General features: G+C 32.8%; 1 protein-coding gene across 1 annotated transcript in view; it reads right to left on the bottom strand.

The window, feature by feature from the left end:
* LOC129234497 (ribonuclease Z, mitochondrial-like) overlaps positions 1–18,864 on the bottom strand; it is a 69,919-nt gene that overhangs the window by 34,199 nt on the left and 16,856 nt on the right. The window contains exons 6-13 of the mRNA XM_054868497.1: positions 17,210–17,368; positions 16,074–16,138; positions 13,037–13,095; positions 9,285–9,345; positions 9,143–9,194; positions 8,586–8,751; positions 7,487–7,619; positions 2,125–2,222 (exon numbers count right to left, since the gene is read on the bottom strand). Coding sequence (XP_054724472.1) covers positions 2,125–2,222; positions 7,487–7,619; positions 8,586–8,751; positions 9,143–9,194; positions 9,285–9,345; positions 13,037–13,095; positions 16,074–16,138; positions 17,210–17,368 — 793 coding nt within the window. The remainder of the gene's footprint in view (positions 1–2,124; positions 2,223–7,486; positions 7,620–8,585; positions 8,752–9,142; positions 9,195–9,284; positions 9,346–13,036; positions 13,096–16,073; positions 16,139–17,209; positions 17,369–18,864) is intronic.

Genomic DNA, 18,864 nt, shown 5'->3' with positions numbered 1-18,864 from the left:
ATTAAAAAGTCTCTTTGTTTTTCCTTCATTTTTTTTTTTTTTTTTTTTTGGCTGTTGTTCTTTGTCTTCAGTCAAAAAAGGAGAAGCATAACTACACCCTATACAGATTGCACGTAGTACGATCCAAAAGTTCGAGGGACAAGCTGTATAAAACCTTACCCAGAATAGTTCACATTACCGAAGCACATCCACCTACAAAAGGTCATCTTGAGGGACTATGTACTTCTGCCAGTGTTCATATAACTTTTGGAAAAACTCCTGGAAGCCATTTTTCGCTACCTTCTGTGATGTAACTTTATCTTCTCCTAACGGAAGAAAGCGGCGTCCATGCAATTTTTTTTTTGCTGGGAACAGGTAAAAGTCACACGGAGCTAAGTCCGACGAAACGTGATGTTATTGGTTTGTCATATCAGAGTATTGACCAATCGAACCGTGCATCCTCAACATGAAAGTCGCCTTCTTCCCCACGATGAAGTCAAAGCAGCAGCGAAAGAGGCCTTACAGGAGTTTGCGATAAATGTCTTCCAGGAGTCCTTTTAAAAGCTATACAAACGGTGGCAGAAGTGCATAGTCGTTCAAGGTGACTATTTTGTAGATAGTTTCACGGTAAATTTTTATACAACTTGTCCTCGAACTTTTAGATCATACTACCTACGTATGACTTTTCAACTTACTATTTCATAACGTTTTTGAGTGACGTAAGTTTACGCGCATGAAAATATCACAAGAGAATTTGCGATAATTAACTAAGGAGGTTTTCAAAATGGATATTTCGGTCATCTATATGTTCTTAGGTACATATGCATGTACATACGCGCCGAAAAAACTTGTAAAGTTTAAATTGGATGATCGTAAAATAAAAATTTAGGTCAAAATCTGATATTTTTTTGGGGGCGGGGGGGGGGGGGGGGGTTACAATTCCTTATTCGTAGAAAGGAAGTAAAGTGAAGTGAATCAATGATCATTTAAATCTCTGACAATCTTATCAATTTATTTCTGTTAGATTTTTTTTTTTTTTTTTGCCATTGGCCAACAGCATCGGACATCAGCCATCGGCAATCGGCCATTTGGAGGAAAACAATCGGCCATCGGCCATCTTGGAAAAATCGGCCAACAATCGGCATCGGCCCATCGGCCAAAAAATGCCATCGGTCAAGCCCTATAATTTTGAAAAATTTTCAAAATAAATCGCCAAAGATTTCTTCTCCTAAAGTCTCCAAAGATAGCCTATAATCGTGTTTTCCCGAGTTCTACGGCGAAAAACTTTCAGAGAGAGCCCCTGGGCCTTCCCCATCACCTCAACATTATCACAGGTAGCATAAAATTGCATTTTTAACCTTTTATTTGTGCAAATTTCTGGAAAGAGCATTTAATCTCCTTATATCACTAAAGAAAGCTTGAAATTGACTATAGTAAGGAAAAATACTTGGGAAGGAACCTCAACCCCATCTCACTTAACTTTACCACCAAAACGTAACAAAAATAGCGTTTTGATATCAATTTTTCAAATTCTAAAGGAAGGTCCAAACCCCCTTCACGCATCCGCTTCTTTTTACTACCTTTCTCTAGCAATAGCTGGGGTATAAATGTTATGATGTTTGTACCCTAGCTTTTATCTTCACTTTTTCGATAGGGAGTGTTTTACTATGTTTGCATACCTTTTTCTGCTATGCGAATGTATTTTTATCTACCAGTGTGATAATCTACTTTATATGAGGTTACCTTAAATGATGGAGAGGCGGCAGTTTTAGGGCAGTTACACCAGAAGTCTATCTCCTAATCATTTTTTGAAATTGGGGTCCTAAATAGGTATGGCCCCAAAATATTGGTCAGACACAGATACGCAGAGACATATTTCTCATTTCTAGCTGTCATGCCCAAATTTGACTCAAAAACTACAAAAAGAAATGCAAATCCATATAAAAGGTAACAGAGAAAGTTCAAAATGGAACAGGGTAATACAGTGCATACAAAATGCTTTTTTCTTTAGCATTCATACTATAGAGTTTCAACAGCATTGTAAATTCACTGAATTATGTCATTCTTTTAACTTTTATAAAAATAGAAAGAAAGTAAGGGAAGGGGTATATAACAAAGACGAAAATTTTGACACTGAATATTTACCTGTCTAATCCTTTGTGTGGGCGTAAATAATAACGGTCTAGAGTTTTTGTTTGAATGACTTTGGAGATTGAGCAGTTACTTCCAAGGGATTCTTTTCCCTGTAATATAACAAGCAAACAATATTAATCAAAGCAACATCAACCACACGGCCGTTTATAGTAACATAGGACAGAATCAATAAAGATATCACATATAATGGTTCAACTTGATTTGACTTAATCTAGGGCTACTGATGTATAGTTTTAAAATGATTCAACAAATGAATTTCATGCACTCATTTCACCAACAAATCAACAAATGAATTTCATGCAGCAATATGAGACTCAACATAAACAAACCCTATTTCAATCTTCCAAATTACATCTTTGGAATGTAATATATTGTAATCAACTGCAGAAGAGACAAATAAAAAAAATTCATGAAGGTAAACTGAACAATACACAGAATTTGCAATAAAAAATGATAGACCACTGACAACCAACTTCAGTTATGCATGAAAGTACTGTTGAAAGAATGAAAAAACAATTAGTTTAGTTTAGATAATTGAAGTTTTTTTTAAAGAAAGGGGGAAAAAAATGTCTCTTTTGATGTTATAATTTCATTTTCTTGTTAGAAAAATAGCACAATAAGTACAGTTATTTAATCCATTAATTGATGTATGGATATACATACAGTAATTAAATTTTTAAAACAAACCACCTCTATTTTCATAACCGTTATTCCCAGATGCATCCTTCCAGTTGCAATGAAAACATGATCACAAGTAAATATAGAACTAAAACATTAAACATTTGGCAAGGAAAAAGAACTTAAATTTGAAAAAAAAAATCTAAAATTGTGTACACCTTCCTGGCTCTTGTCAGTTCTTGAAAGTGAAAACTAGCACCCGAGATAGATTCCATTTTAAAAAGAGGTGATAGGTTGAGGATGGGAATTTATGCTCACACTTGCTTTGTCAAACTTTTTCAACATTACTTTGAAAAAACTATTGAACAAAATATTTAACATTTTCAATTTGCATTCTTTTACTTCCGGGTTCCACCCTGATTTTGATAAATTGGAGCAGACCTGATGCATATGCAAACTCGTGAGAGATTTCAGCTACGAAAAACAAACAGTACATTCTTAGTTAGGAAAATCACATGCATAAATAAATAACCATTTTGAACACGAAAAAGTTGACATTGCTACAAGCAATTTTTAACAAGATGAAACGTGTTTAATGACTTATATTACTTATATGCATTTATATATTTTCATGGGCCATAAGTGGGGAATAAGAGTTTATAGAGATTTTTCTCCCAGTAGTGGGTTGGGGGATAGCATTTGAAACTATAGTTGTTAGTTGGGAAAAAGGTTGATTAACATTAACCACAAAACATTAAACTTTTGATTATTTATGGAAAAATATTTCAAACATAGAAATACAGTAGAATGCACTAATATTTCATTCATTAAAGGGGGGAAATATTTATAATTTTCACAATACTTTTATATGGGATTGAATTGATGAAACATTTTTCATCTGTAATTTCATCAATATATGGATAGTTTTGTCCATTAACATGATTTTTAATTTCTTAAACAATTAAACAACAGTAAAATAATGTACCACAATCTTAGTCTAAAACCTTTAACCTTAGACTTTGCATCTGAGATAAATGATTTTCATTTCAAAAAGATTATCTTATCTCTGAGTATATATCTGAAATGTTAATATAGATCAATGTTTGAAATTCAAGCATATCTGCTAAAAATGCGTTGAAAAGAAACACAGAAATAAATAAATATATTTGTGTTAAAAAAATACAAGACAATAGTACAACATTAATAAGCAAATTTGCAGAAAACTGCAGACACATGTTTTTGGGTTAAAACGAGCTATTTTTTCAAAGCAAAAGAAGAGCTTACGGATGAAAAGACAGACAGAAGCCACAAAGCAGAACAATAAAGTTTAAAAAGTGATATTAATTGTTTTGTCTCGCTACTTTTGTTGTATTTCTTTTTATTCATAAGTTCACTTCTTTTGCATTGAAAAAAGGGTTCCTTGTAACACCAAAACAGCAGTTTCTTGCAAATGTATGCTGATTAACAATGTACAGTCAAAGCTTGTTAAAACAAACTCAAACTGCATAAAACATAGTTTGTCTTACTCAATAAACCATAAATAGTGCAATCTGTAAACACAGTAGGATGGGGATCGTAAATGTAGTTTGTTTGATCAGTACACAATTCCTTTTAAGCGTATTCAAATTAACAAGGTTCGATTATGCCTTTCAATATTAATCTCAGAATCAAGAACTGAGTCATTTGATATCAGTGGCGGCGATTAGGCCTTATAAGTGCGGGGGAGGGGGAGGACAAAAAAAAAAAAAAATAAAAAAATAAAAGCCATCAAACTGTTAGCGATAGCAAAAATTTAAATTTTTGCTAATTTTAATTATTAATATTCAGATCGCAAAAATTTGAATCTTTGCTATCGAGTTTTTCTTAGTGCAAGTCTAACAACTTGAGTCACGTTTTTCTTAAGGTTTTTTAAAAACTTTGTACACAATAACTTTCGCCGACAAAACACTAATGAATTAGACTTACATTATTTACCCCAAAGTATTTAGAGGTGTCACCAAAGCTTCGTAATATATTTTTATTAAAAGGGTCTGGCTTGTTTAAGTAAAAAAAAATAATTTATTAATATCTAAACCAGCGGTTCCCAACCTTTTCTCCCATGCGAACCCTTTCCAAGCTCCGAAAAAAGTTGGCGAATCCCTTGGTTATTAGATAATAAGTATCAAGTAAAAAAAAAATGCATGCACACACATACACAGATAATGTAAAATGTGGGACATTTTTTTCTTAGTTTGATGCTGCTCCATAGTTTACTAGTTTATAAAAAGAGCAAAAACATTAATTTCAAAATATAGAAGTACCAATATTGCTACAAACTAAAATGATCGATAAAAAATGAATGCGAAAAATTCACCACACAAGTGTTTATTCTGTGTGTGCAGTGATTATTCTGTGAGCTTCAATCAATTTTGAAAAAAAATTTCAAAATGGGATATTTGTGGAACAAAGACGCTCAACGTTTGACTGAAATATTTGACGGTTTCAATTTTATACTAGGTTTAGCATTTAATCTGTTCCAGCAGTTATCTCTGTTTGTGAAGAAAATCCTTCTTTACATACGTAGAAACAGAAACATATTCCAAATGGAAATAAAATTTAAAGTGTCTTTTTCTGACACAGGGCGCAGGGTACATTTATCTCTACCACTAAATCAGAAGTCAATCAAAGAATGACCTTTAAAATACCTCTCAGGGAACGGTCTCAGATTAACTAAATAAACTTTTTTCTTCCAGTAAAATGAGAAAGATCTCCAGGTTTATGTCTTCTTGAAAAGGACTATGAGCCTAGCTGTTTAACAAAGACATACTACGTACATTAAAGGTGTCATTGCTGAAAATTTTTTCTGTAATTAATCTATAAGTGTGGAGTAAAATTCATATACTGAAAAATAATAGAAGCGCCCATTTCTCAATATCACATTTACTCTCATTTTTACACAAAAGGTAATTTATAACAAAACAAATATTTTTAAGCTTATTTTCTACAAGAAAAGTTTTCTACACAAATTTCAAAAATTCCTTATTTACATATTGCACAAATTAAGTTGCATAGTTAAATTTCGTTGATTTTTTTACTGGGTAAACCTCACACTGCCAAACCTTCATCCTCTAAAATGTTCTAAAGTAATTTAATTTTCATAATTCCTGTTGTATTTTTGGGTGCTAGCCATTTTTTCTTTTTCGATGATGAAGCTCGAAGTAAATTGTAGTCTATATCTATATAGTGTCAAAATTATAGCAACAACCAACAGTGCAATCTCACCTCTATACGTTTTTAACACAAGACAAGTGCAATAACTCTTCGTTGAACTCAAATGTTAAAGAAACTGAGCATCAAAATATTTGAGACACTCGCATATGATCCATCTAATGTTTTCATCAAGTTTAATCAAACTTTTGGATCAAAAGTTTCTGAGGAAACGAACGCTTTCGAATTCTTTCATCTGAGAACTTTGTATTCATAAGTAGAGCTTTTTTGGCATGGCTTCATTCACAATGAAAGCGCTAAAGCAGGCGCTTTGCATTGACAGACGTAATTCTTTAAATGTAAAATATGTCAGCAAGTATGCAATGATTTTCATACTAAGAGCATCGAATGTGCGAGAGACAAATGAATAAAAAGGGCACAAAATTTGTTTGAAACTGCTTGAACATGAGACTTTATCAGAAACAGGCATGTTAAAGCTCCGCCATTATAATATTTTTTTCATGAACCCCCAGGGGTTTGCCAACCACTGGTTGGGAACCGCTGATCAAAACAATGAATACATTAACTAAAAGTTATTGCTTGTGTTAAATAAGGTTTCGTAAACAGATATACAAAGTAAAACAAATAATTATGTTCTAAAAATTTTGACATTTCTGCCTTTTTTTTTTATAATTTCCAGTTTTCGTTCCTAAATTGGAAAATAAAATAAATAAACCAAAAGTAGGGGGGGGGGTGCCTTTCTGAATCGCCACCACTGTTTGATACTGGATCATTGAATACTGGAACAATTAAGAGGAATGACTGTTTGTTTCTAATGCAGGCATCCATTCTTTCAGGAGGCACTTTTCTCTTTGGATTTTTATTACCTCATGAAACATCATCAGAGGTATTGAAATCAGGAAAAGTATTCAGTTTTGGTTCCTAAATTGGAAAATAAAATTAATTAACCAAAAGTAGGAAGAGGGAGGGGGGCAATCGTCTTCCTAAACCCCTGCCACTGTTTGATACTGGAAAATTGAACACTGGAACAATTAAAAGGAATGACTGATTGTTTCTAATGGGTCTCTATATTGGCTCCTTGTCATTTGCAGACCTGGTGCATTCGCAAGGAGGCATCCATTCTTTCATGAGGTGCTACTATCGGTGGATTTTTATTACCTCATGAAAATTCATTGGAAGTATTGAAATCGGGGAAAATATTCAATTTTGGTTTGGAATTTTTTTTTTTCTTTTTTGGACCAGATTACAAGGATAGTGAGATATTTCTGCAATTTCAAATAGCTATTCTAAAACAGGCCATAAACAAAAACAATTGGTGTTGAAAAGATTCACCAGTAAAAAGATTATTTTCAAAATATAAGGTTTAAATAGATCTTTTTGAACTATGATTATAATTAACAAACTAAATTACGCTTTCAAACATTAGACCTCTTTTATGATGGCCACCTAGTATATCTTTATAGCTGCTTTTACATGAATTGATTGGTAAACATACAAAACGTCACAAATGATTAAAATTCGGAACTACCTCTTGTTCTAGAAGTTGTGAAAAAATCCTTGGATGAAGAAGATTTAATTTGTATTGCACACGGTGAATTCCAATACTACCTAAACTGGAATTATCATTGTTAATCAGCAAGTGGTGTGTGCTGTCTGGAAATCTAGTAAAATAACAAAGGTATTAGAAAGAAATAACTAAAATACCGACATTAGTACTTTAACTATTCCAAACATTACATAAAGAAGTTTAGTGAAAATTCTCAGCTACGCTGATTCTAATCACAGTATTACGACGCTGCCAGGTTAGGTTTGCACAACTCTAGATAAAAAACATTTTTATGAATTTACAGGCTTCATATTACAATTAAATAAAAAAGATCCAAATATGTTTTGTGCTAAAGTATGATTGAAATGAAAAAAAAAAAAAAAAAACAATGTAAATAAAGCATGTCATGTAAAAGGTTACTTCAGTAAAATATTAGCAAAATATGATACTTGCTGATTAGTTGTAGGTGGTAAAGTAGGCAAAAAGTATCCCAATACTTTTCATTCCCCCCCCCCCATACTTTTCATCCAATCTTGCAACATTGTAAGCACTAAGAAGCAATATGGCAAATAAATTATCCATACAAGCTCATTAGCAAATAATGGGTTAAAAGGGAAAAAAACTTTTTTTCTTAGTTTAGCCGTATTTTTATAAATAAAATGAAAACGAAATTTTCATAAAAACTTTGAATTAAAAGGAGTACATTTGAGATATAGAGACAATTTTCTATTGAAAACGCTAATTTATTTTGAGACGTAAGAAAAACTTCAAGGTAAAGGAATATTTAAACTATAAGGCTTTGAGTTATTGAGAATCGATGGTATATTGCTTTTACTTGAAGTGTACAAATTTTATGTCAATAACTAAAAGTAACTTTTCAATATAAGCTCGCTAATAAAATTTACTGTCCTCTCTTTACGTACTATAATTTTCAAAGTAAATTTCCAATTTGTTTATTTTGCGAAATTGAAAATTTATCTTAACAATTTTATTTTGTCCCACATTCCCCCGACAACTCAAGTTAAAACTTTTGTGGAACACCATGGATTCAATCCCACTGGTAGAATTAAAGAGCACTTACTTCGTCATCCACTCCTGATAAATCTGATTTTTCAAAACATCTGATGGTGTGAAATGAACAACCACAGATGCTATATCACAAGGTGAAGGGGAAGAAGATTGATACTTTTTGAATTTTTCTTCTTTCACGAATGAATTTAAAAAGGCAACAGAGGGGCATTCCACAACTATTTCACAAGAATAAAGCACAAAATGCTATTAGAAGAATAAATATAACAAGATACTTTGCTTAAAAAATTTACATGCAAAATAAATAACAATTCGAGTTTGTAATAACATGTAAGAAAATGCCATACAAATAAATAAATAATTAAATAAAATCATTGACAGGCTCATTTTTACAACCAAGAAAGTTTTTAAATGATTTGAATATAGAATTTGGCCATTGTTACTTTCAAAGACACAATCAGACACCTGACAAAGAATACAAGTAGTACTTAGTCAAATATATTTTCAAGAAATTGCATACTTTCATGTGAGAAGTTTATTTCATAAAAAAAACTTGCTGTATTACAAAAATCTTTAACAAAATAAATGAGCAAAATAAATAATTTTCACCTAAAAAAGCTGGGCATGGCTGTTCTTCTGAAACAACATCTTTTGAATGAACCTATTTTGGAAATGAGAATAACTAACAAGTAACTTTAAAAATAAGCACAGCTAAATAAAGATTTAGATTTTCACTAAATTAAAAACTTACAATTTTTCCAGAAGACAAAGTAATATCTTTACCATTTTTAAGATCACCTAATAATGGCCCCCTAGAGAAAAATACAAAAGCCGTTTCATTTTTTATCATTTAACGCAGTGGTGCCCAACCTTTCTCTACACAAGGGCCACACCTCCTATTAAAATGAGTCTCATGGGCCTGAGCACATGTAAAATTTTTCAATTTTTAAACTTTTTTAAGTAACATGAAAAAACATGGAAAAAGGAAAGAAAATATAAAAATAACAATTGTTGTTTTCATTATTTGATGCCCACTTTTATATTTTGCATCTGCTTTCCAGAAAACGATTGCTGAGTACCATATATACTCACGTATAAGTCGAGAAATTAAGTGAGGTTAAAAATTAGAGGGTCCACTTATACGCAGGGCAGAACTTCCCGAAAATTTTCCCCAAACAATTCTTGGGGAAAAAAACACTGGAAAACGTTATCATTTTCAAAATTTTAGTCCAACCCTTCTCAACAGATGCTATGGAAGTAAATACTTACACATTCTGCAATAATTTTACATGATCTGACTGTGAAATAAAGACTAAATAATTACAGTAAACGGCCGACTACGCAAAAAGCGCTGGAATCACCGTATTTACGAATTTTCCCGATAGTTCTGAATTAATGCTCATTAAAAAAAAAAGTAATATGGCTATAACGCAGAATTTTATTGATGTTTATGTAAAATACAAGCACCAAGTAACAAAAATTGTAACAGCAAAAAAACTCTTTGCAAAAATAGTGATCTCAGATGTGAACACTTTTTGTGCAAAAGAAAAATAATCGTACGTTTTTAACATAAAAAATGTTAATTACATTTCATTTTCCTTCTTTTTACAATGTTTATAATAAAATTAGTGGCAAAACTTTCCCAATTTTTTCAGAAAGTAGAGGCTCGACTTATACACAGGTTTTCGATTTTTTCCCGATTTTCCTAAAAGTGGGGGGGGGGGGGGGGGACAACTTATACGCGAGTATATATGGTATTTGGCTCCAAATTGTGATATTGTCATCAATCGTGCTTTTCCATTTGTAACATTGCGAGGGGCCACACAGAACAACTTTGTGGGTCAGATGAGGCCTGCAAGCTGTAGATTGGGCATCACTAATTTAATGTAAAAATCATAATTTCAAAATTATCATAGCCTACTTCCATTCTCCTGTCAAATACAGGAGAATGCAATTGGGCTTCAATTTTAATCAATAACATTCAGAGCTCACGCAAAAAAAGGCACTGTAAAACAAACATATATGAAGAAACTGTAGAATTTTAAAATTTCAGGTGGTCATGAGAAGCTTCTTTTGTCAATGCCAGGGGTTGACCACCTTTTTAGAGTAAGAGCTGCTTTTCACCGATGTGGTAAAAAAAATCTTTTAAAAGCCAAATTGTACAAACATTAATATTGTTAGAAAAATTAATGCAACAGTTATCTGCAGTGCAACAATTATTTACTATAAAACCAAAACATTTTATTCTTAATAGTAACATAGCATAATATTCAACCTATTAAAGAAAATGGGTAACTGCTTCTTACTAATAATTAAAATCAAGCTAATAGCAAAAACCTTACTTCAGTAGGCTGTATCTTTGTTTAACAAACAAATTCAATGCTAAAGATACAAACATGAAAAATTACTGAGGTTTTGGGGATTGAGAAGGAGTAGTACAAAGTTGTTCCAACTTGGTGAACCTTCAAAAGTTCTTAACATCATGCAACTTTTGTGGTTTTTATCACCAGGCACTGTATAATTGGCTTTTAATAATGGGGTCAAAATACTGGTCAACAACTTTACAGTAGAATTAGATCCTAAAATAGCCAACGTAACAAATGCATATGTGGATTTGTCTTTTCCTCATTTGAAGACTAGGCGTCTCAAATTCATGGTCAAACAGTTTATGCATCTGATTTGCTGCACAATATGTAATGAATTCATAAAATTTGTTTGTCAATGCCAATTTTACAGCTAATTTTGAAACACCATTAGTTTAAAAGCTCAAGACCCAAATATGATTCTACTAAGCTGCAGGTTGCCCACCTTGGCCTATGCCACCATAGAGACGACATCACAGGAAACACTAGTTCAAGATTTATGTGAGACAAAAGTTACAGCTGACAGGAAACATCCATGTCTACACAGGAATATGAAGCCATCTCATGAATAAAAAACCACAGAGAGAGAAGTAATCAACAACAGTATTTTCTCAAGAGCATTTTTGGCAGCGTAATACAGATTTGTTCTAGATGCTTTTCTTTGAAAAAAGGAAAGAGGACTGCATAACCTGTTACCGACTTCTTATCGATGCAGTTATTTCAAGAGTTGTGAAATGATTTGTTTGAGCACGTTTTTTCTGTCTTGAGCTTTGAATTGTATAATAGTTAACTAAGTTCTCGTATGATTATCCCCAACATGTTATTGAGGATACTGTAGACCTAGATAAAATTTAAAACTGTCTACAAACTCAAATTCTTAAAATTTTAGGCAAAAAAGCGCTGTGCTTTTCATGAGTCTTATTTCACCACAAATAGCAAAAATGGGAAGTTAAAAGCGGTTAAATGCCACTAACTAAACTAATTTTTCAGTATTGTTAATTGGGGGTAACTAAAAACTGACAGACAACTTTTGTCTCTTGTCGAAAACAAAAATTAATAATACAAAAATTTGCTTAAAAAAGATAAAAATTGTTGAATATTTTCTGTAAACAGTGTTTGCGTGTTTGTCTATATCACCTGGGTCAGGGATACTGCTTTTACTCACATGTTAACCAATTAATTTTTGAAGGAAAAAAGAGCATTTACACACAATGTTTTCTATAACTTTCAATAGCTGGCACCAGCAGCATTCTAAAGCAAAACAGCTTTGGATGCCAGAGGTATTTAACTTGCATTTTCAAACATGACAATAGCTGACTTATGAGCAGACAGGGGGGGGGGGGGGAGAATATCCTATTATCAGTAAGTTTTTCTCCATTCTCCCTTCTAATTGCCAAGGTAGTATATATATGCCTGGGGCACTTAAGAGGTTCAGAATGTTTTATTTGTTTAGTAATTATTTAAAGTCAGGAAGTCTAACATTTTAACTGTCATTCATTTTGTGATGGTGAGGCGCCATCTACTTAAGTAGCTTATTCAAGTTCAGAGAGAGAGAGCTTAATTTAAACAACAAATACAATGCCAAATATCAATCTTGTGGTATTCTCCCATCACAATAGTGTAATTAAAGCTGTTCCATTGATGAATTAAATGAATCAATTTTATTACTAAGGCGTTATGCTAGAAAAACTTCATGCTATAAATTTTTGAAAATATTTTTCTTAGTCTTTCCCATAGAAGAATTATGACAAATCAATTTGCAACTTTAATATTACAGCAAGAACATTAAAACATCATTATTAGACATGATTTTTACAGCAATTAATAACTGTTTTTTTAAGTATATTTATTTTTTAGTACACAGTGTAATCCCGATTTAACGACTGTCAAGAGACTGGAAAAAGTTATCATTAAATCAAGGATATCGTTTAATCGAGGAGCATAGGCATTCGATGCAGTCAAACCCGGACCAGTGAAATGTAGCATTAAATTGAAGAAATTGTTAAATTAAAATTATTCTGCATTTCAAATTTTCTTGAAATATTCATCTTTTTTAATCATTTAATGATTAAAATTAAATAAAAAGATATTCAAAAAAATGCAAAAATTACAATTGACATTCACTTATATTAAAACTTACGGAGGGACGCCAAGTTCTACACATTTCTCAATCAGAAGATGACCAGGTTTGCTATGACCCTATTTTGGAGCAAGGGATTGAAAACATGAATATTTCACAAATACAATCGATACATTTTAAATTTAAATACAATACTACAATTGCTTATTATGTGTATACAAAAAGAAAAAAAAGAAAAAAGAAATAAAATAATAATAATAAATAATTTCAAATCAGACTCACAATTTAGTAAAAAATTGAGACTTTTTAAAAATACCTTTAATAAAATAAGTATTTACATTTAAGTGTGAGAGCTTTCCCATAGATACAAAATTTACACAGTAAAGAATTAAATTGGTGGAAAAATAAACCGCTAAAGTATAAAAAAGAGCAGTTTATAAAAAGAACTTTCAATAACTGTGAAATGCAGAGAAAAGAAAAATAGGAGAAATAAGGAGAAGAGAAGAAAATTCTCAAAAAATTTCTTTTGAGAAATGAAAAAAAAAAAAAAAAAAGCTTAAATATCCAAAAATAAAAAGCACAGACAAACAAAAAAAAAAAAAAAAAGAAAAAAGAAAGAACATCAACTGGAATGTACAAAACCAACAGGTGCAAAATAAATCATGCAAAAAATATGAGAATTCATTGGGTGGAGGGGGGGGGGCGTAAATAAAAATAATTAAAATTATAAAAACAAAGCCAAATTGCAGACAAATACAGAATAGCTTCAAGATTTTAAAATAAGTTTGAGCTATAGGGGAGACCGGGGCTATTATGCGAAGGGGTAGGTGTGCAAATGTTAAATAATTTTCCCCTTTTCGGTTTGATAGTTCTGAGTGAGCTGTCATGTGACCACATAGCTGCCTCACTACTGTCGGTGTATTTTCAGTCAAATCTGCCAAACTGTAGCAACTTTCTCTGTGTAGCACAAGAGAAAGTTTTTTTTTTGTAGTGTTAAATAATTTTTTTCATCCTTAGTTATGTTCTTTTAAAATATATACTAGTAGAGTAAATTACCAAAACTTATTAATAGTGAATAGCCCTGCTCATTATGCAACAAATGACGCCTTATTCGGATTAATTTATGAAACCATTTTCAAACCAGTATAACTTGATTTTAATATGGCGAGTTGGGGCTAGTAGGCGAACCTTTTTCGGGGTAAGAGTGTGAATTCGCATATTTGCCAAGTTCAGTTTTTAGAGTCAAAGCATTAAACAATTTTGCTAACATACGTACTCTTCTTTCCGGAAATGAGAAAATACAAGAGAAAAACCAACAATGGGACATCCCCACTAGATGTAAATCTGCATGTATGGTGCATCCCCTAGTGGGTAGATAACAGTTGAAATGCTTCCAAATTTTTTAAAGGATTTTTATAAAAACACTAGATGTTCAAAGAAAAAAACCTCTGATTCTGTTACTAGACATATACGACGCCGACGTCAATAGAAGGGTTTGATTTCTGTAAGGATACTACACTACTAAGAATAATAACCCTACTCCCTTTACCACTACATTATAGCCACAAGTTGCAGCCCCTTGATAGGAGCCTTCATGGCCTATTGAAAAAGTATGTTAATTCCGCCTGTGATCCTTGGATGGTGAATAATCTAGGAAAAGTCAATGGCAATTTACAACGTACCAACAGTGGTAACAGTTGCTTTTTCACAAGAAGAAAATCCCATAAATATTATGAAGGGTTTCAAGGGAACTGGTGTGTTTTCCGGCAAATCAAACATTTTTCAGGTCTGTGACTTCATGCCATGTTATATCACGGATCGGCAGGGCAGGATTTGGAAGTGTGGAGGCCCCAGGGCAATGAAGGAGTGGAGGCCCCTAATCAGGGTTCAAAAAGATCATTATATTTTCGAAAATATTCAATACTTTGATATATATCCGAATATTTTGATGTATATGTATATATCCGATATTTTCGACCCGTGAAAGTTAGGATACTTTGTAAAAATTTTATTGTGGGGACCCCTTTGTTGATGAGGCCCCGGGGCAGTAGTCCCGCCTGCCCTCCCCTAAATCCAGCCCTGCGGATCGTTCAGGCTAACAATCTCCTGGATCTATGAGTGAATCTGTTTGTCCAAGCAGGCAGCCTTTTGTTGGAAAAAAGTAGTAAAACTGGCTATACCTTTCCAAGATCAAATTGAGTTGCTACTTCATTCAATAATTCAGATTTTGAGTTTCTTATTGAAGATAGCGCTATGTCTCAGCTAATGCTAAACCCAATTACGTCTCTAAGCATTCCAGATCATATATGGCCTTATCTTAAAGCTGGAGAGAGTCAGATCGAAAAAGGATGGAAGCGAAAGAGGTCTACAGCAATATTCTTTTACACTCCAGTCATAAAGGCTCTTCAGGAAGAAAGAATCGCAGCAGAAAAACGAAAAATATCACAAAACATACAAGAAATTTCTAAATTCAAGAAAAAAGGAATGTAAACCCAAAAGAAACATGAAAAAGAAGAAAGGAGTCAAATAAAATAGTTCATTTAACATAACTTTTGCATTTTTCAGCATTTACTTCAAAAATAAAAGTTAAACCTTTTATATGATGTAATTGACCTAATTTTAAAGCAATTACAGCACTAATTTCGCTTTTTTTCATTCATTGGTAAGTTTTACTTGCTTATTTACAGCATTATTGAGACTTTATAAGAAATTTTCTGTGTCTATTTTGAGTTTTTCTGTATTCGCTAACTTACCCCATACAGCTCCCCAACTTACATTATGACGGAGCAAATGTGTGAACTCTGCGAAGGTTCACCAAAAAATTATGTAAAAAATACCCAAAGCATAGTACTAACGAGGTTCCTCAGTGATTAACTGAAAGGCTTTTATTGCCATAAAACCTTTGCCTGAAGAATTTCAAGGTGTCAGGAATAGAGTAGAAAAATCGACAGTTAAAGGGAAAAAATATTTTTTAAGTCGTAGAAAAAAAAGGATTTTTTTTTTTTTTTTTTGCAAAGAACCTTTTTTGAACAAGAAAAATTCTGGCGCAGGGGTGCATTGGTAATAAGGTTGGTTGCCCGGCGGGCCAGTACTTTACCTTGCATGCATAGCACATCACCATGTCAGGTAATTTCTCATGGCTTGAACGAATCTTTTTCGCTCCTGTACAATAAGCAAATAAAATATACAAAGCAATTAATACAATGTTGTAACATTTACATCCATCAATGAGTGCATAAATTGTAAAATAAAAATGGTTGAATGCAGAGGCACAAAGTTCATTAAGTTTTGAAAAACTGGTCAGTTAAAAGCTTAATCAGAATTTAGGATAACAGACATTCACAATTTTTCTCAGCCATTTAAAACTCCAAATGACTAGAAAATGAAAAAAATAGTTCATCTCTCATGGGTTGAGAGAGAATACAAAGCAATTGATACCTTATTTTGAATTTTGCTTCTTTTGCAACCATAGCACTAGTCTTTTAAAGAAGCAGAGATGAAAAGACCAAAAGTCCCTGATCCCCCTACATCTAAATAGAGCAGGAACAGAACAGGTGTGTGTGTATTCAAGGAGTCTCAAAAATTTTAGCCTTCTCTCAAAATTAATAACCTTTATTAGTGGCCATTTTGGATGTTTGTTAACAAATTATGGCAAAGATGTTCTGTTAAAATATAAGCACTTTTATTGAGCATGAAAAATATAAAAACATTCACAGTCAGAGAATTTCCCACCACATTTTGCAATAGCAGCTACTTTTGTCTAAAGATGTTCAGGGAAGAATTTTACTTCTTTTGTTAATCTGCATGCTCTCACTTGCAATCCTTCTTACTTTCTGCATTTGAAATTACCAGTTGCTGTGTTTTGAATAGCAGCTTTGTTATTTCATAAGATAAATTATTCTTAATTGAGAGCTTTACGTATGAATCCCAACATCAACATTTATATTCATTTTGAATCAAATATTTTAAAAACACAAGAATTCTGGGATTCATCGGTTAAAATACAACATAATTTTGAGTTAGCTCTGGGACATTTCACTCCTGATGCAGTCTTATATACAACTGCCCAAGTCCAAAACTCAAGCATCATAATGTACTATTCTTTGAAATACATTGCCTTAGAATTTTAGGCACTTCATATTAAAAAATGTGCAAAGGTTATAAGAAGTTTGCAAAATTAAGAAATTTAATTCAATAAAAGCAAAAAAAAAAAAAGAACCTTTGAAAACCTACTTCTATCTGATACATTATCATGTTTTTCAAGCTCATCCTCAGAAGAAACACTCGATGCAGGTGAGTGTTTCATTTCCATTTTATGGTTTTCAGGAAAAATTGGAATGTAATTAACCTCCATACAGTTATCAACAAAAGGCTCCTTGAAATTTTTCATTACTGTGAAAAAAAAGTTACAATTAACTCTTTCAGCAACAGAATGATATATTCCTTAATCGTTATTTCTTTTATGGACAACATTTGATCATTCAAGCTTTTGTAATACATTCTTCGCTTTTCAAATATTTTACTACTACTTACACAGTTGTGCATAGTGATGTGGATCGGGTAAATACCCAGTGGGTAGGTAAATATGTTTTGGGTATTTACCCAGGACCTGGGTAAATACCCAAAAACTGGGTATTTTACAAAAAATATGCAAAAAGTGAATGGGATTTTTTTTAAAAAATCTAAATATGAAACAATTGGTAAAACTGATACATACACATGTATTACACAGTTTATAATTTTTTTATTGAAAGACTTGATGAAATTATGAAAGAAACATATCGTGAACCAAAGAATATTTTCTTTACGATGTCATAATTAGAGAAGATATTTGCTTTTTTTTTTGTAACCAGTTAAGCTTTTTACTTTTTGTAGAATGGCTTTTTATAAATGAAATTTGGCTATCAACATTGATTGGGCATATCCAACACAATTAATGTGAATATCATATTAGATTTCTAAGTTGTTTCACACAATAATTTTTCTTCAAAATACAATTTTTGGGCAAAAATTTATTGTTTTGTATATGGTTGGTTATACTAGGTGTATTCTGAAAGTAATGCAATGTTTTTTTCCAGGCCGTTTTTATTGGTCGGAGTATAATCGAACTAATTGGTTTAGGTGAGGGGGACCCTAAGGTTTTCCGGAAAACCAGTCTCAGGGTTCTCTGAGCTGTGGAAGCGGCCGGACGTAAGTTAATGTTAACCTCTGGGCATCAATCCTGTCACGGGAAAAATGGTTTGCGATTAAGTTTTGTTGCTTAACCAACAAATTCTCTTGAGGAGACTAACAAAATGATTCGTGAGGCTTACAAGGATTCTTCTTTGTCTCATTCACAAGTTTTGAGGTGGTTAAAGACCTCTAAAGAGAGCCGGGAAAAGGTTCATGATGAACAACGATCTAGGCGGCCGTCAAACATCAAAACCGACGACAATGTGGTTCGTGTTCTTAAATTGTTGGACTCTGACCCTTGATTGACTATCAAGATGGTTGCAAATGAACTGAACATGTTGTCTAGTGCTGTGTTTTGCATTACTCAAGATTTAGCGATGAGAAAAGTGTGAGGCAAGTTCCTGCCGAAGCACCTTGCCATAACGCGCTGCGAATCCGCGAGTTCCTGGCTAAACACCAGGTGAAAACGCTGTCCCAGCCCCCTATAGTCCTGACGTCGCCCCGGACAGACTTCTTTTTGTTCCTTTGGATTAAGGCAGACCTGAACCCATTTTTCAACCCTAGAAGAGATCCAATCAGCCACGACGAAGACCTAAGGGGAGGTCCCCAAAAACACCTTTCAGAGCACATACCAGTCATGGCAGAGGAGATGGAAGAAATGTACAGAAGCCCAAGGACATTACTTTGAAGAATTTTGAGTGTTTGTGCAAATCTGT

This window comes from Uloborus diversus, chromosome 1, assembly GCF_026930045.1.
Source record: "Uloborus diversus isolate 005 chromosome 1, Udiv.v.3.1, whole genome shotgun sequence".
NCBI lineage: Eukaryota > Metazoa > Arthropoda > Arachnida > Araneae > Uloboridae > Uloborus > Uloborus diversus.
The sequence above is the reverse complement of the archived record's forward strand: the minus strand, read 5'-3'. Positions and strand labels throughout refer to the sequence as shown.